General features: G+C 52.7%; 3 protein-coding genes across 3 annotated transcripts; 2 read left to right on the forward strand and 1 right to left on the reverse strand.

Moving 5' to 3' along the window:
* On the forward strand, positions 1–5503 carry COCSUDRAFT_66324 (acyl-CoA oxidase; the record flags this gene model as incomplete). The annotated part of the gene is made up of 12 exons (XM_005647127.1): positions 1–336; positions 522–617; positions 727–824; positions 992–1096; positions 1351–1556; positions 2193–2283; positions 2559–2781; positions 3255–3474; positions 3830–4046; positions 4450–4661; positions 4978–5117; positions 5350–5503. Exons 1-12 carry the CDS (start codon positions 146–148, stop codon positions 5501–5503), a joined length of 1953 nt encoding a protein of 650 aa, XP_005647184.1. The 5' UTR covers positions 1–145.
* A 374-nt stretch (positions 5504–5877) lies between these two features.
* COCSUDRAFT_42298 (ATP-dependent DNA helicase ii) lies at positions 5878–11102 on the reverse strand (the record flags this gene model as incomplete). The annotated part of the gene is made up of 14 exons (XM_005647128.1): positions 5878–6021; positions 6241–6369; positions 6639–6749; positions 7084–7293; positions 7533–7629; positions 7917–8067; positions 8383–8514; positions 8946–9147; positions 9585–9764; positions 10140–10258; positions 10435–10534; positions 10649–10765; positions 10869–10955; positions 11043–11102. 14 exons carry the CDS (start codon positions 11100–11102, stop codon positions 5878–5880), a joined length of 1839 nt encoding a protein of 612 aa, XP_005647185.1.
* Positions 11103–11806: 704 nt separating this feature from the next.
* COCSUDRAFT_16385 (hypothetical protein) lies at positions 11807–13433 on the forward strand (the record flags this gene model as incomplete). The annotated part of the gene is made up of 4 exons (XM_005647129.1): positions 11807–11993; positions 12157–12279; positions 12577–12711; positions 13270–13433. The coding sequence occupies 4 exons, from the start codon at positions 11807–11809 to the stop codon at positions 13431–13433; spliced, it is 609 nt and encodes a 202-aa protein (XP_005647186.1).
* Between the last annotated feature and the right edge of the window lie 638 nt (positions 13434–14071).

A 14071-nucleotide genomic window follows, 5' to 3' on the forward strand; every position in this document is an offset into this window, starting at 1 on the left:
GCTTTAACAAAGTTCCACGTCGATATACTGCTCGTAGCAAGCTCCTAACCCCAAGTCAAGACTGCACCTACTTTCACTTTTGGTCTCCTAACCTGTTCAACTTCTTCATCAAGCTTGTATCAGGCCTGCCACCAATCAAAGAACAATGCAGGGGACAGCTCAGAGGCGGATTGTGATGCTGCACGGGCACTTCGATGTGTCCGCACAGCAGCCAGCCAGGGGAGGTTTGGGAGGCATAGCTTTCGATCCAGAGGCACTTCAGCGGATCTTGGATCATGACAACCATGAAACACGCCGTGCCATGAAGGACCTGATGAAAGACGATTTGTTTGTCCCGTGAGTCCCGTTTCTGTTTCAGTACTTTTCTGCCTTTTACTAGATGACTGTCCCTTAAGGATCGCCCAACCACAGCTCTAGGATGCCTGTACATCATCCTGATCCTGTTGGTAGGCTCAAGCTTCTGTGTGATCCTCGTGCTTTATCATGATTAATGATGAGCTGACTCTGGGCATTATTCTCAGGCGGTATGACATGGACCTGCGCGAAGAGCGTGAGTTGGCTTTCCAAAGGCTGTTGCGCATCTGCCAGTCTGGCCTTGTGTCCATCACGGACTTCAGGTGAACAGATTTTCACTGTGCTTCTTGAGACAGCCAATTCGTCTTCTTGAGCCTTGGTCAATTTTTTGTGCTTCTCAGAGAGTGTCTTGACCCCTTGCCGCATGCGCAGGCACAACCCTCTGAACATCTTTGCGGCGCATGAGATCACCGGCTTTGCTGATCCATCTGTGGCGACGAAGATGACGGTGCATTTCAACCTGTTTGGAGGTGCGGACTGATCTTGCATGGATGTGCCGCTTTGCTCAGCCTGACTCCCAGTAGATGTTGGGGTTGATGGGGGGTTTACATCAGGGAGGCTTGCATGCTCTCTTTTCCCTGGTACAGTCCATCACTCTTGTATCTCAATATTGGGCTGATAAATCTGATGCTGGCAGGGACCGTGCTGAAGCTGGGGACGAGGCAGCATCACGATGTGCTGCTGGGGCCCATTGACAGCCTGGACGCCACAGGCTGCTTTGCACTGACAGAGCTGGGCTTTGGTGTGTACCTGGCCCTCACATTTCCCCTTGCCTTTTCACCTGGCATGGACAGCACAAGTTGCAATGGTTGTGCCAACCTTCAATCTGCTCTCTTGTGTGGCTTCCCCTTGATGCCTGCCTTGCTAACTCCTGTAGATTCTCAGCATGCTGCCTACTAACGGCATGTCTGATCTGGACAGCACTTGACATCTGTCAAGCCGCAGACATCAGCAGGGAATAAATTCGTAGTCAGCATTACGTCGTGCGGCCTGCAGGCAACAACGCGGTGGAGATGCAGACGACGGCGCAGTACGACCAGGGCGCAGACGAGTTTATAATCCACACGCCGACCACGCTGGCGCAGAAGTACTGGATCACCAACTCGGCAGTCCACGCCAAGTGGGCCGTCGTCTTTGCGCAACTGCTCATTGGCGGCCGCAACGAGGGCATCCACGGTTTCCTCGTGCGCATTCGCAACGAGGTGCGCAAGCTCGCTGGTTCCATCAAACCCCAAGCTGGGGATTGATGTCCCTTCAAGATTTGGAGCTCCCTGGATCTCTCTTCTAGGCTCTCTCTAAGGAGCGTGATGTTGCTTGCGGAGATTGCGATAACATCTCCAGGTTTACCATGACGTGCGGTGGTTTCAAGGATTTTGTCCTATATGTTTGTGTTAGACCCTGCATGCGTGCCAGGCCCATGGCCTCTGTGTGCAATGTAGTGGTATTGTTATGGCACTTGATAGTGCCTCAATCTCCAGATATGTGCACACGTATTTGGTTGTTCTGATGGAATATCTGGACCTATCGTGGACTTTTACCGGGATGAATGTCCGCGCGTTAGAGCTTGCAAGGTAATAGCATAGCTCTTCTGGAATGCTGCGTGGTTTCTCTGCACGTTTGTTTGATGAAGAATCTTCCATGCGAGCCATGCGCATGGCGGTTGAGTGCAATTTGACGCTGCGGCCACCGACGTGCAGAAGTGCCAAGCAGGCCTGCAGGGGGATGTGGCTTGTGCATGCTGTGGCAACTGCGCTGCATTGCCTGCTGTTTGCGGCTGGTGTTGCTTGCTTTGTTTGGATGGAATGCTGTGATTTGATGATGTCATGATTTTGCTGCAGGACATGTCGGTGGTGCCAGGCGTGCGCATCGAGGACATGGGCCACAAGATGGGCTGCAACGGCGTGGACAACGGCAAGCTCTGGTTTGATCGTGAGTCTCCATAAGCCCATGATTCCATGTAGATGCCGTTACACACAAATGGAGTCTCTTCCATCCTTGCGCACCTGACCTCTGGGAGCCCCCAAGTCCGTGGCCATCATGCAGCAATGGCAGCCTTGTGAATCCTGCAAATGTCATTGTCAGGCTTCCCTGGCAGCTCGCCCTGTTCCCATCTTCCCCTCTGGCCCCAACTTAAAGCTATATCAGTTCTCAATGCACCATCGACCAACTAAGTGGTTACCAAAGTGGTGTGCAATCGCGCGCAGATGTGCGCGTGAAGCGGTGGGCGCTGCTGAACGCGTCGAGCAACGTGGGCGCGGACGGCAGCTTCCGCAGCACCGTGGCGCGGCCGCGCGACCGGTTCCTGCGCGTGGCGGACCAGCTGCTGTCGGGGCGCATCTGCATCGCGTCCATGATGCAGTCCGGCTCCAAGATGGCTCTGCTGATCGCCTTCCGCTACGCCGCCACCCGCCTCGCCGTCGGGTCCCGGTGCGGCCGCGCGCACCTGCCCTGATACTTTGATGGAACGTTGATTTTTTATCGTATTTGATGCAGCACCGCGACAATCAGCATGATTCTACTACGGCGATTATGTTTGTATTGTTCCAGAGCTGCATGCTACTTTGCTGAAGGAGTGACTCCTTACTTTTTCTCAGTGAAGTTGGAGTCAGTTTCAATGGTTGTTCTGATGTGCTACTGCTGCGTGAGGCGCCGCACTGGACCTGTCAAAGAGTTTCTTGGCTGGTCAAGTGCAAAATCTTCACGAGCAGTAGTGTACCAGACATCTATTGCGGCCACTAGCTGAGCTGCAACTTAAAGCAGCTAGAAAAATCCATTTCGACTTGAGACTGCCTTGTGTGTTCATGCCGCAAGGAGCTGGCACATGCCTTGTTCGTAGCACTACTGTATTTGGCAACTAGGACCGTAAATGCTTGGAGAATCAATGATGTCCATGTTCACAGGGGCAAGAGCGACACGCCGATCCTGGACTACCAGTTACAGCAGCGCGCGCTGCTGCCGCTGCTGGCGCAGACGGTGTGCCTCAACCTGGGCCTCAACTATGTCAAGGACCGCTGGGCTGCGGCCAGCGGCTTTGACGAAGTCATGGTGGATCCGTCCGTCGCGCGAGAGGTCATCATGCTCTGCTGCGCAATCAAGCCGCTCTGCGCCTGGAACGCCCAGGTGTGCTCATATTGCCCTGGCAGTTATCTCATTCAATATCAATGTGTGCCCCTTCTGCCAGGAAGCAGGAGAGCAATGGCCAGGTGAAGAATCACATGTTAGCCATCGATGACGAGCCATGGCTGGTCTTGTAAATTGTCCAAGCAGAAGTGAATCAACTGTTCAACACCTGCAGCTGATCCGAAGGGCGCTGGACGTGTGTTGAAGAAGCGATTCTCAGCTAATTCCCAACAGGGCAGTAAGGGGCACTTGCATGTTCCAGAGGGCCAGCATTCCCTGGAAGGTGCATTCAAGCTAGAAATGCACGTTACGCCATGCATCATTTCCTCACGAGCTTTCATGCACGTGCGTGCAGGAGACGGGGACAACATGCCGCGAGCGGTGCGGCGGGCAGGGCTACCTGAGCGTGAACAAGTTTGGCGCGATCATCGGCTTTGCGCACGCGGGCATGACGGCCGAGGGCGACAACCGCGTGCTCATGCAGAAGGTGGCCAAGGAGTACCTGTCCACTCTGGACCAGGCCCAAGTGCGCGACCGCCTCCGCGCTGGATCCAGCCCGCCCAACCTCTCCGGTGAGCCCACTGGCACCTCTGCTAGTTGTACAAACCGCAGCGAGTGTTGCAAACGCAAAGAAATACTCCTGCCCCATGTTTCGGGTGAGCCCATTGGCTCTCTCGTTTTTTGGCGGCACCTTACTCTTCCCACGCTCACACTGAGTCATTGTTTGCAATGAACATGGAAGTTTGGAGATGAGTGAGGGTGCATGCCAAGTTGCGGCACTGACGCATGCATTGGAGCAGCACCAGGTGCCTCGATATTCCATCGCAATGAACTTGCTTATCCCATGCACAGCACCACAGAGAGCAAGCTTCTGCGCCACATAGACTCAACGAGGTGGTCATGTCCTTGGAGCCATTCAGCCAATTTGTTCCGTCGTCAGCAGGCTGAAGCAAATGCATGTGCGCGCATGTGCAGGCGGGCAGCTGAGGGACGTTAATGCGCTGCGGGGGGTGTTTGTGGCGCGCGAGGGGCGGCTGCTGGGAGCGCTGGCGGCCAAGATGCGCGGCGTCAGCGGCGAGGCGGTGTTTGACACCTGGATGAAGCGTGAGAGCGACTTGGTGCAAGCGACCGCTCTGGCCTATGCCGAGCGCGAGGTCATCGACGCCTGCCAGCGCGCCTGCCAGCAGGTGCGTGCCCGCTGACTCAGCACAGCTCCTAGCCTTACATGATGTGTGCATGCAGGGTCACCATCCCCTGCACTGTTTCTTTGCAACTGCTGTCATAACTGCCTGCAGATCCAGGAGGGATATGGGCTAATTCTGTTGCAATCAGCCAATGACAATCATTGTTGTAATTTTGTTTGGCTGGCTGCTCCCAACACATAGCCAGTTGATCTGCATGAAAGCAAGTGAGCTGGGAGTGTGTTACTTCTACTGTCCAATAGCCGATCCGGACGCTGGCTGCATTGATGCCTGAAGGAATGCGTATGGCTGCAACATGCAGGCTCCTGGGAGCGTGGCCAGCATTCTGCGGGCGCTGACAAACCTGCATGCGCTGCGCCGGCTCGAGGCAGACCAGGGGTGGCTGCTCACTGAGGGCATCCTGTCACTGGAAGCAGCCCGCGGCATCCCCAACGAGATCAGGTGCGCTGCTGTGCTGTTGCACGCGCAGGGCCATTGCTTCTCCATTCCTCAAATAGCATTATTTTTGCTATGGAACCTTGCTCTGGCACTTGAATTTCTCAGACGCCAGATGATAGGAGGGGGGTCAGGTATCAGGGCAGGTTCAGGACCAAGCGTGCGGAAACATGCGTTTGGTCACCGGAGCAATGCAAACGATGCTTGCTCATTTTTGAAGGGGTCTTGGTATGTGCAGGGCGTTGTGTGCTGAGCTGGCTCCGTCTAGTCAGCGCATCATAGACTCCTTTGGCATCCCCTCTCACCTGGTGGCGGCTCCCATTGCGGTTGACTGGGAGAAGTACAACAAGGTTGACAACCAGGGCGAGCTCATTGGACCTGCCTTTGACTGAGCAACTGCAGAGCTTCACATCAAGAGGACACATTGAAGCAATAGGGGCTGGTTGAGTCAAGCTCTACTGTCAACGATTTTGCATGTATGCAATCACGAATGGTAATGGTATTGAGGGTGCTCGGGTTCCAGGACGCTTTTTTGCTACCCTAGTCCTTGACAGAATTTTGGCTGCAGCTGCAATTAGCTGCACAATTTTGGTAAGACTGCTAGGAAGTCTTAGGATGTAGTAAAACCATTGCTTTGATTCTTGCAGCTGTACATGCGTTTGATAGGTAACTCGCTAGCCAATGTTATTCAGCTGTGTCTCTAGTAGGTTCTAGGTTGCGTGTTCAGGTTGTCAATAGGAGGTTTCACAATGCGGCGCAGACACTCTCAAGCCTTGCCCTTCTCGATGTGTTCTGTAATCCTTTGTATGAGTTCATCTTTCTTGCCGGTCAGCTTCAGGCCATTTGCCTTGAGGTACTTCTTCAGTTCGTCCACTTTCAGCTTGCCAAGCGTCCCCTTTGCCGCCAGACCCTGTCCAACAACAAACATTCCATCTCAGAATGTGCAAAGAGATGCATCCCTAGATATTCTTGAAAAAAGATCCTTTACATAAAAAAAAAGAACGATTGGCTCCTTGAAAAGGTCGAAAACCAGACAACCTCTCTATGCTGCAAAGCAGGCCAGCAAGCCTCCCAACAAGCTCCCTTATCTAAGGCAAATGTAAGGGAGATGAGAGGAAGATCATCCTACCTGGTAATCAAAGTCTGCCATGGCCTCTTTGAGCACGGCCTCTTCCTCAGGATTTGGGCGCTTCTTGCCAGCAGTCGGCCTCTTGGCCCCAAAGCCCGGCTCATCGTAGCTATTTCCATACACCGATGTCTGCGACAACTTTTATGCATCAGCGCTCTTTGTCATCATCTGTACATCACGTCCGCATGCGGAGCAAAGGGCTTTGTGACTCTCAGTTTGCACTTTCAAGAACCAAGAAACAGGTTGTCTCTCTTTCAGAGCTGCAGCCTCATGGCTGTTCCAGGTATATATGATGTCAGCTGTAAGTGACCAAATGCTTGGTGACAGGTCAATGCAAAGCATCAGATTGCACTTAGGAAAGCATGGACAACAATGTGAAGCAGGGTGGGGAAGCTTACTCTGAAGGCGTCGATTGCTGCCCCGCCCACCCCTTGCATCCCCTGGATGTCTGGCTGCAACTTGTCCTCAAACTCTGGAGGCAGCTCGCCCAGGGCAAGGGCCTCCAGCACCTGTTAAGGGCACCGACACAATCACAGATCAGCAAAATCCTCTGTATGCGTTTGCCCGTACTCAATCACATCTTGTTAAGACTTACTGCTGCAGAGGGACCACATAACATCAGCCTCGGAGCAAGCTGACATTATTTGGGAACCTCTCTCACAAGCCAGAGGATGCTGGCTCAGTGGGTCATGACAGTTAGGGTCCAGAACCACATGTGTTTTTTCATTTTAAAGCCGCAGATCAGCCATGCACAGCAACCCTGCTTGTGAAGAAGTTTATGGACTGCTGCACTATTTGTTAGGCAGAACATGGATGGCAGAGTCTGCAAGAATGAGGCTACACCTGGTAATGCCGCTGCAGCATGGGGTTCTGGAACATGCCTACATAGGCGCTGTCGCCCATGCTGAGCTTGTCAATCATCGCCTCTGCGGCTGCGATCTGATCTTCACTGGCCTCGGGGAAGGAGGTGCCTACCAGGTTTGGGTCTGACTCTGGCGTGCGGATGTCGTCCGCAAAGCACAGGTGCAACATGTGCATGCCAGGTGGCGCCACCTGTGCCATAATCTTCCATTCAGCATCTGGAGCACCCATGTCATCACATGCATGACATTTGTAGTTGCACCTGTTAAATTTCTGGTCGATGTCCACTTTGAGTTCAGCCGTTTGGGCAGAGTCCTAATCCGCATGCAGGCCGCTACAGGAGCAGGCCACAGTTATCTTTTCAAAAGCAATGCTCCAACTGATCAGCACAAAGTACAGTGCGTGAGTATGAGGAAGGTTCTGCTACGCACCTGCTCGCCGTAGTCATCCTTCTCCTCCTGCGCTGCCATCAGCGCCACCAGCCGCGGCTCCGAGTTGCGCGTGCGCACGTAGGTGCACACCGCTATCCTGCCATGCACATATTCCAAGAGCCATAAGGACTCCAATCTCATGGACACTGAAGCGTATCGCAGCTGAGCAGCTGTTTCGGGAGCAAATTCTTGCTTGCAAGTGTATCAGACACATTTCCAACACATCAGAAAATCCGGGCTTAGCACCTATATCCACCTTTCTCTTCCACCATGACGTACTCCGTGCATGTCAGAGAGCAGAGAAACTTGCAAACAGGTGATGAAGCCCCTCTGGCAATATCCAGCAACAAAAATCCCAGAGCACATGCCAGCGGGTGCGGGCACCTGTCGGCCTGCAGCATGGCCTCGTGCAGGGCGATGAAGGCTGTGGTGGAGCCGGGCATGGAGTGCTCGTCCGGGTAGACGAAGGTGCTCTGCCGCCACGTGTGCCACGAGCGCAGGCAGCTGCGCGCCTTGAACCCCAGCAGGTACAGCCCTGCGCACACGACATTTACATTCCTCTGCACGTTTGAGTCAAGACAAACGGTTTGGTCCATGAGTGCTGAAGACATTTATTGAGCTGACAGCTTTCTGGCACATGCTTCTTGACACCACATGTATGCCAGAGAGGTGTCAAGTCAACAACGATGGTATCAGCATCCAGTATATCAACGGCACAGCTAAGAAGCAGGACACATGCAGCCTTCATGCTCGAGGACAACAAGAGGGGACAGGGATGCTTCCAAGAGTTGTGTACAAGGAAGAAAAGAGTGGAGAGTTGGTACAAAGGAAGAGCTTGACACCCACTCACCTGGGTCTTTGACAATTTTGAGCTCTCGGAGTTCCTGGGTGCTGATGACGACTGGGGGAATGCGGCCGGCAAGCTTCTCGGCGTCTGCCTTCTTGGGGAACATGCGCTTGGGCACCTCCGTCAGAATGGCACCTGCAAGCCACCACGAGTGTTCAAGCCTCGGCCTATAACCCTATAACGACCTCATATCTTTACATTATGAATCCACCAGATTCAAGGGCTTGCTCTGAAGCTCATTTTTCCACATGTGGCAATAATCCTGCCATCTGGTGCTTGTCATCCCCTTGGAGAAACAGTCAATAGCCTTTTTTGCCATGTCTACTTGCAGTCGCATGCGTCACTATTTGGAGTGTTTGATCGCCTTTCTGAAGGAGCTCTGTTGCTCCTCAGCACCAAAATCTTCAGGAGCTGCACTGCTTGCATTGTCAGAATGCATTCATTGAGACATCATAATGCCTTGCTATACAGCAGTCAGTTCCTAGAGATGGTGGCCTTGAGAAGAAACAACCAAAGCTGATCATCACACACAAAGAATGCCAGGAACACTGCCAGCCAGCGCTCACCGGTGTCCTGGCAGATGAGGGCAGACTCGATGCGCAGCGGCTCGTTCTTGACGGCGTGCAGATAGACGGGGCTGCTCTTGGTGGCGGGCTGAATCAGCGCGTACATGGCCACTGCCAGCTGGAAGCCCTCGGGGAACACCAGCCGCGCTCTGCCCGCTGTGCGCTTACGATAGCCCCGGTGCCTCAGCAGGCCCGGCAGGCTCTGCAAAACAGCATGCAAATATCTGTCACACGGCAAGTGCATTGCTTTTGGGAAGGTTACTATAAGAACATCTGCAGTAAGGTGACAGCATGTGGTCAATGTGGAAGTAATTATTGAGGCAGCCATAAAATGTGCATGGCTGATGCAATGACAAAGTCCACCGATACCCATGTCCTGGCGCACACATCTTGCATTTCCACAGCGCCTACAAAATTGTCGTGGAACTGCCTGTATTCATCTAAATGGCAGAGGAGCAGACTGCCCGATTCCTTTCTGAAGATAGCTGCAATTTGGAGCGAAGATTTCCGATTCAACAAATTGAACAAGCCTTAGCGCTTTCCGAGAATTCAAACACCAAATAGAGCATTTCAGGGTTGAGTGCCGAAGAGGATATCTGCAATGAGAGGCATGAGCGCATGCTAGTGGGAACAGCGCACCTGGAGGCGGTAGAGGGTGTCAGCGCCCTCGCTGAAGCTGGTGCCGGTCTCAGCATCCTCTCCGGCGTGCACGATGTGGTTCCAGAAGCCCATTGCAAAGCTGCGCTCCGGCTTGATCAGCGGAAACACCTCCACCGTCACGTTGGCCTCGTGCAGCGTCGTGGCACGCGCCACGATCAACTCCCTAAGCAGGGGTGCATGCTAAAATAAAGTCTGTTTTGGACCGGCATTATATTGGACAGCTTTACGCTCGGAAAATGAGAACTAAAGCCTGCATTGCACATCCGAGAAAGGCATGCATTATTCTTGTGCACTTCGCACATCACGGCCTCAATCCTGGTAATGTGTATACTGCTGTGCTTGTAAGCCAGCTGGGGAAAAAATGCATGGACTGTGCTTCCACTCGGTGGACACACAAGAGACCATCAACATGGCTGATACTGACTGCACTATAATCATTTAGATAATGGTGCAGAATGAGAGCAGGGCTTGCCTGAAGGTGTCGGCCTGCTTGCCGGAGCCTTCAGGATGGGGGTCATTGGTGAAGATGAGGACCCGCTTGTAAGCCTTGGACGAGCCGCTGTTCAGCAGCTGCTGCGCTGCCCACAGGCCATTCTTCAGGTGATCGGGGCTCTTCTCTGGTGCGCTGCCCACTCTCTCCTCAAATTCTTGCTCTGCGCAGAGCCAATGCCAATGCTTAAAACAGTCAACGAGAACGCTTACATAGCAGCAGGGGCTTCAGACAGAACGCTGTCCCTTCTTCTTGTGCAGAGACATCGCTGCAGGTTTTGGCAGTCAGTGGAGGTCGCAAAATAAACAGTCTCTGCATGTTGCCTTGAGGGCATTTTACCTCTGATGCTGTCAAGGTCTCGGATGCGCTGAGCGGTCGGCTCATCCAAGTCTTGCAGCGTGTAGACGTTCTCAAAATTGTTGGCGTTCTGCGTCACCCTCTGCCAACACAAAGAATGTTGTCAGACACTGAGCAATGCAGTGGGCAAAGCGCTTAGATGAGGTGCATCCCTGCACATGCGCGCAAGCAGTCGGCATGTGGCATAGGAGCATACCGTGCCATAGAAGGCAATGGCAATCTTGTCGCTGTCTGAAGATATGATGTGCATCTTCAGAAATTCCCGAGCCACCCTCAAGGCCACATCGAACCATGTATCTGATTCCTCAAAACCCTGCGGGGCCGTGTCATACATTCCTTCAGTATTTTGTATCAGGTTGGTGCAGGATTTCTTCAAGTTTACTTCTACTGGAAGGCATAGAGGATCGGCATTGCACCTCTGTGTCTTTAAGGCCCGCGCCCTCAAACATGGAATGCTGCACGTCGATGAGGAAGATGACGTTGTCCCTGGTTGGAATGAACTCCTGTTGTGCACATCAAAATGATCATTCCAGCACGGCTCGCAATCTGGGCTTTGATCTGAGTCACCAATAACCCTCACAAAATCGTACCCTTTCGAATCCTTCCTCCTCGGCATCAACGTCATCTGCATTGTAGTCGTAGTCAGCCATTTCAGATCTGTCGCTAATGAATTAAATGCCACCCTGTGGTGCAGCTGAGGAGTCGACTTATGCACCGACAAGTCTTTCGCAGGAATCAACGCAACATTGACTTACGGCTGCTGATTCCACCTTGGCAAGACACCAACACCCTGTCCTTCTCATGCAGGTGAACGGATCTGAAGTCTCGGGACTTTGAGACGAAGGACGTGCTGTGCTTTGGTAGCCCTATGGCTGCGGTTTTCAACACCCTGCGGGCCGAGGGAGGCAATCCAAACAGAAACGCCCAAAATTCACGCATTCGAGTCTCATCTATTCGGAGAAAACGAGCAAAGGGACACTGGCCTTCACTGAAGGGGCTGGAGTAGGGTTTTTTTGGTAGAAAAGGGGCGACCTGCGTGCGGGGTTGAAGTTTTGAGGGCTCAGCCCTCCCTGAGCGCGAGAGTGGTCAGGCGTTGAAAGGACATGGTTGCTCAAAGCCTGGCGTGTGGCAAAGCTGCCTTCTTTGGGCAATGTCTGCAGGTGTGCAACGCCTATTTACACCCAGAATAGCATTCACGTTGGAAGATTTCCTGTGTCTGGACCGCTGTACCGCCCATCAAGACATGACAGTACTTCACCAGATCCCCAAGTCACAGAGCATCGACACGAGCCAGGAAACAACATTCTCTCGCACCTTGCCCATGTGTGTTGTCCTCTTTTGGATGTCAGGTTCGATGCAGCATCAGAATCTTTGCCCTGACCTTTCTAGTTGCCAAGTAAGGGATTGTCCTATTTTGCAGGTTTCTGCAAAGCCTGCCACGGCTAGAAGTGCAGGCCGCCCCATTACAATTGCAACCCTCACAGTTAGGCCCTATACTGCCCGCAAGGGGGACACCCTTGAGTCTATTGCACAGAAGCGAGGTGAGCGCTTCTGGCAGCATACCTGGGTGACGCTGTTTGCTTTGCCCACACTCTAATCTAGATTGTGGACTGTTAACTTTCTTGCGGATAATTTGGTACATTCAGGTTTTCAATGCCCATCAAGCAGAGGCGTGTCTCTTGAGTGCTGCGTTCTCTCTTGCAGATGTAACTGTAAAGGAGATCATTGCGCTGAATCTCGGCATCGACCCAAACAAGGTCGAGGAGAAGCAAACCATCCTCATCCCCGGTGGCAAGCTCTCCTCCAGAGACAAGGAGATTTTGGCAGGTCAATATCTTACCCTTGCCTGGTGTTGTACTCTTCAATTAGGTGCCACCAAACACCGACAGCGCCAGCAGCAGAGCAAAAGAATGCCCTGAGAGAATCGGTGCATGGACCGGCCTTAATGGCAGGACGTATCCCTGAACTCTCTGCATGGACCAGCCTGAATGGCAGGACATTTGCCTGAACTTTCTGCATGAACCGGCCTGACCGGCATGACATTTGCCTGAACTTCCTGCATGGACCGACCTAAGTGGCTGGACATTTCCCCGAACTTTCTGCATGAAACATATTTTCACGCAGGCATTGGGAGGGGCACATACCGGACCTACCCGGTGCGCGCCGGCGAGAGCATCAAGGACATCATTAGTAAGCGGAACATCACCCGCGCTGAGGTGGACGCGCTCAACCCCGAGGTCAACCTGGACAAGCTTGCATGTACGCTCTTATAGCCTGCCTTGCCTTCCTGCCACTTCTGATTGGAGTCACTCCCAAAAACAGGTCTCTTATTTTCATGACGTAGACGCTCCATTTGCCCACGATTGTGTCATGAAGGGCTTTTGATGCGATAGAAAGTTTTTCAACCTGTCAACAATGCCACACCTTTAAAGCTTCTAAGGCAAAGCCTCACCTAGAGGTTTTCGGGCAATGGCAACTTTAGGAGTCACAAAAATTGCTTGGAGACTGGCGGTGCCAGCAAATATATAAAGTGTATTGGGCATTAAACATGCCTCTGAAACAATGGAAGTCGGAGTTTGTCCTAGCAAAAGCAAAGATGCCCACAGTTGATTGGGTCTTGCTTGTATCCGGCGAGTCCAAGAAGGGGTAGGAACATGCATCCTCTACATGCAGCTTGCCAGCAGATGCACCTTGCCCTAGGGCCGGAATAGCATGTAGTAGTTATGATACAAAATGGAAAAGGAGCGGTCTTGGCAAGTAAAGGGAGCACAGCGCCTGCAAAAGAAATTTGACAGGGCTGGTGGTGGGGCTGTGCAGCGGCGCAGGTGATCAAGCTGCCGGCAAATAAGTACACAGTGCGTGAGCGCGAGATGCTCAGCGGCGTGGCCGGCGCTCCCGAGTCCTATTTCTTGCCCGGCAATCCTTTCTCCAACGCCCTCTTTGGCGGTGAGCCCCTCTCCCTCTCCACAGCATCTCACTGAAATACGTGACGAAACTCGCTCGGTTCAAGGTGCTCCTGTTTTGGACGAACAAAGGAACCGCACTCGATGTCACAGAACCGCACACAGCTCCCATTTGCTCCAGATGGGAACATCGACAGGCCACCTCTGGGGTCATAGATGTCCATGAGCTCAAAGAAGAGCAGGTTATGCCGTGAAGAAAGCTTGATCTTTATCAGGATGCATCCTCTCAGCGTTAGCTCACAGCTGATGCACACGGGATGGCAATATTCAGCTGCAGAGTGTTGGATATATACTAGTATATGAACATGATGCTGAAGGCTTTGTGTTCCATGCAGTGATTGCCTTGGGCATTGCGCTCTCCTTCTGGCTCTTTCAGCAGAAGGACGTGCCTGATGAGGATGAGGACGTCGCCTGAGTGAGATTGGGCCACATGCACAAAATAGCATAAATTACAGAATAGTCCACATAGCAGTACAGGCACTGTTCGCGCAGGTTAGTTCTGTCTGGCAGACGTTGAGGCACACGTGTGCTGAAGAAGAGGATTCCATTGTTGTTCTGGATCTGTCCTTGTTGATCTGGTGTGTAATGTAGTGCACAAGTCTGCGGCGCTCCAGTATGACAGTACGGTGCTTGGATAAAAAAGAAAATATGCACTC

Source organism: Coccomyxa subellipsoidea, assembly GCF_000258705.1.
Source record: "Coccomyxa subellipsoidea C-169, whole genome shotgun sequence".
In the NCBI taxonomy this organism is placed as follows: Eukaryota; Viridiplantae; Chlorophyta; class Trebouxiophyceae; family Coccomyxaceae; genus Coccomyxa; species Coccomyxa subellipsoidea.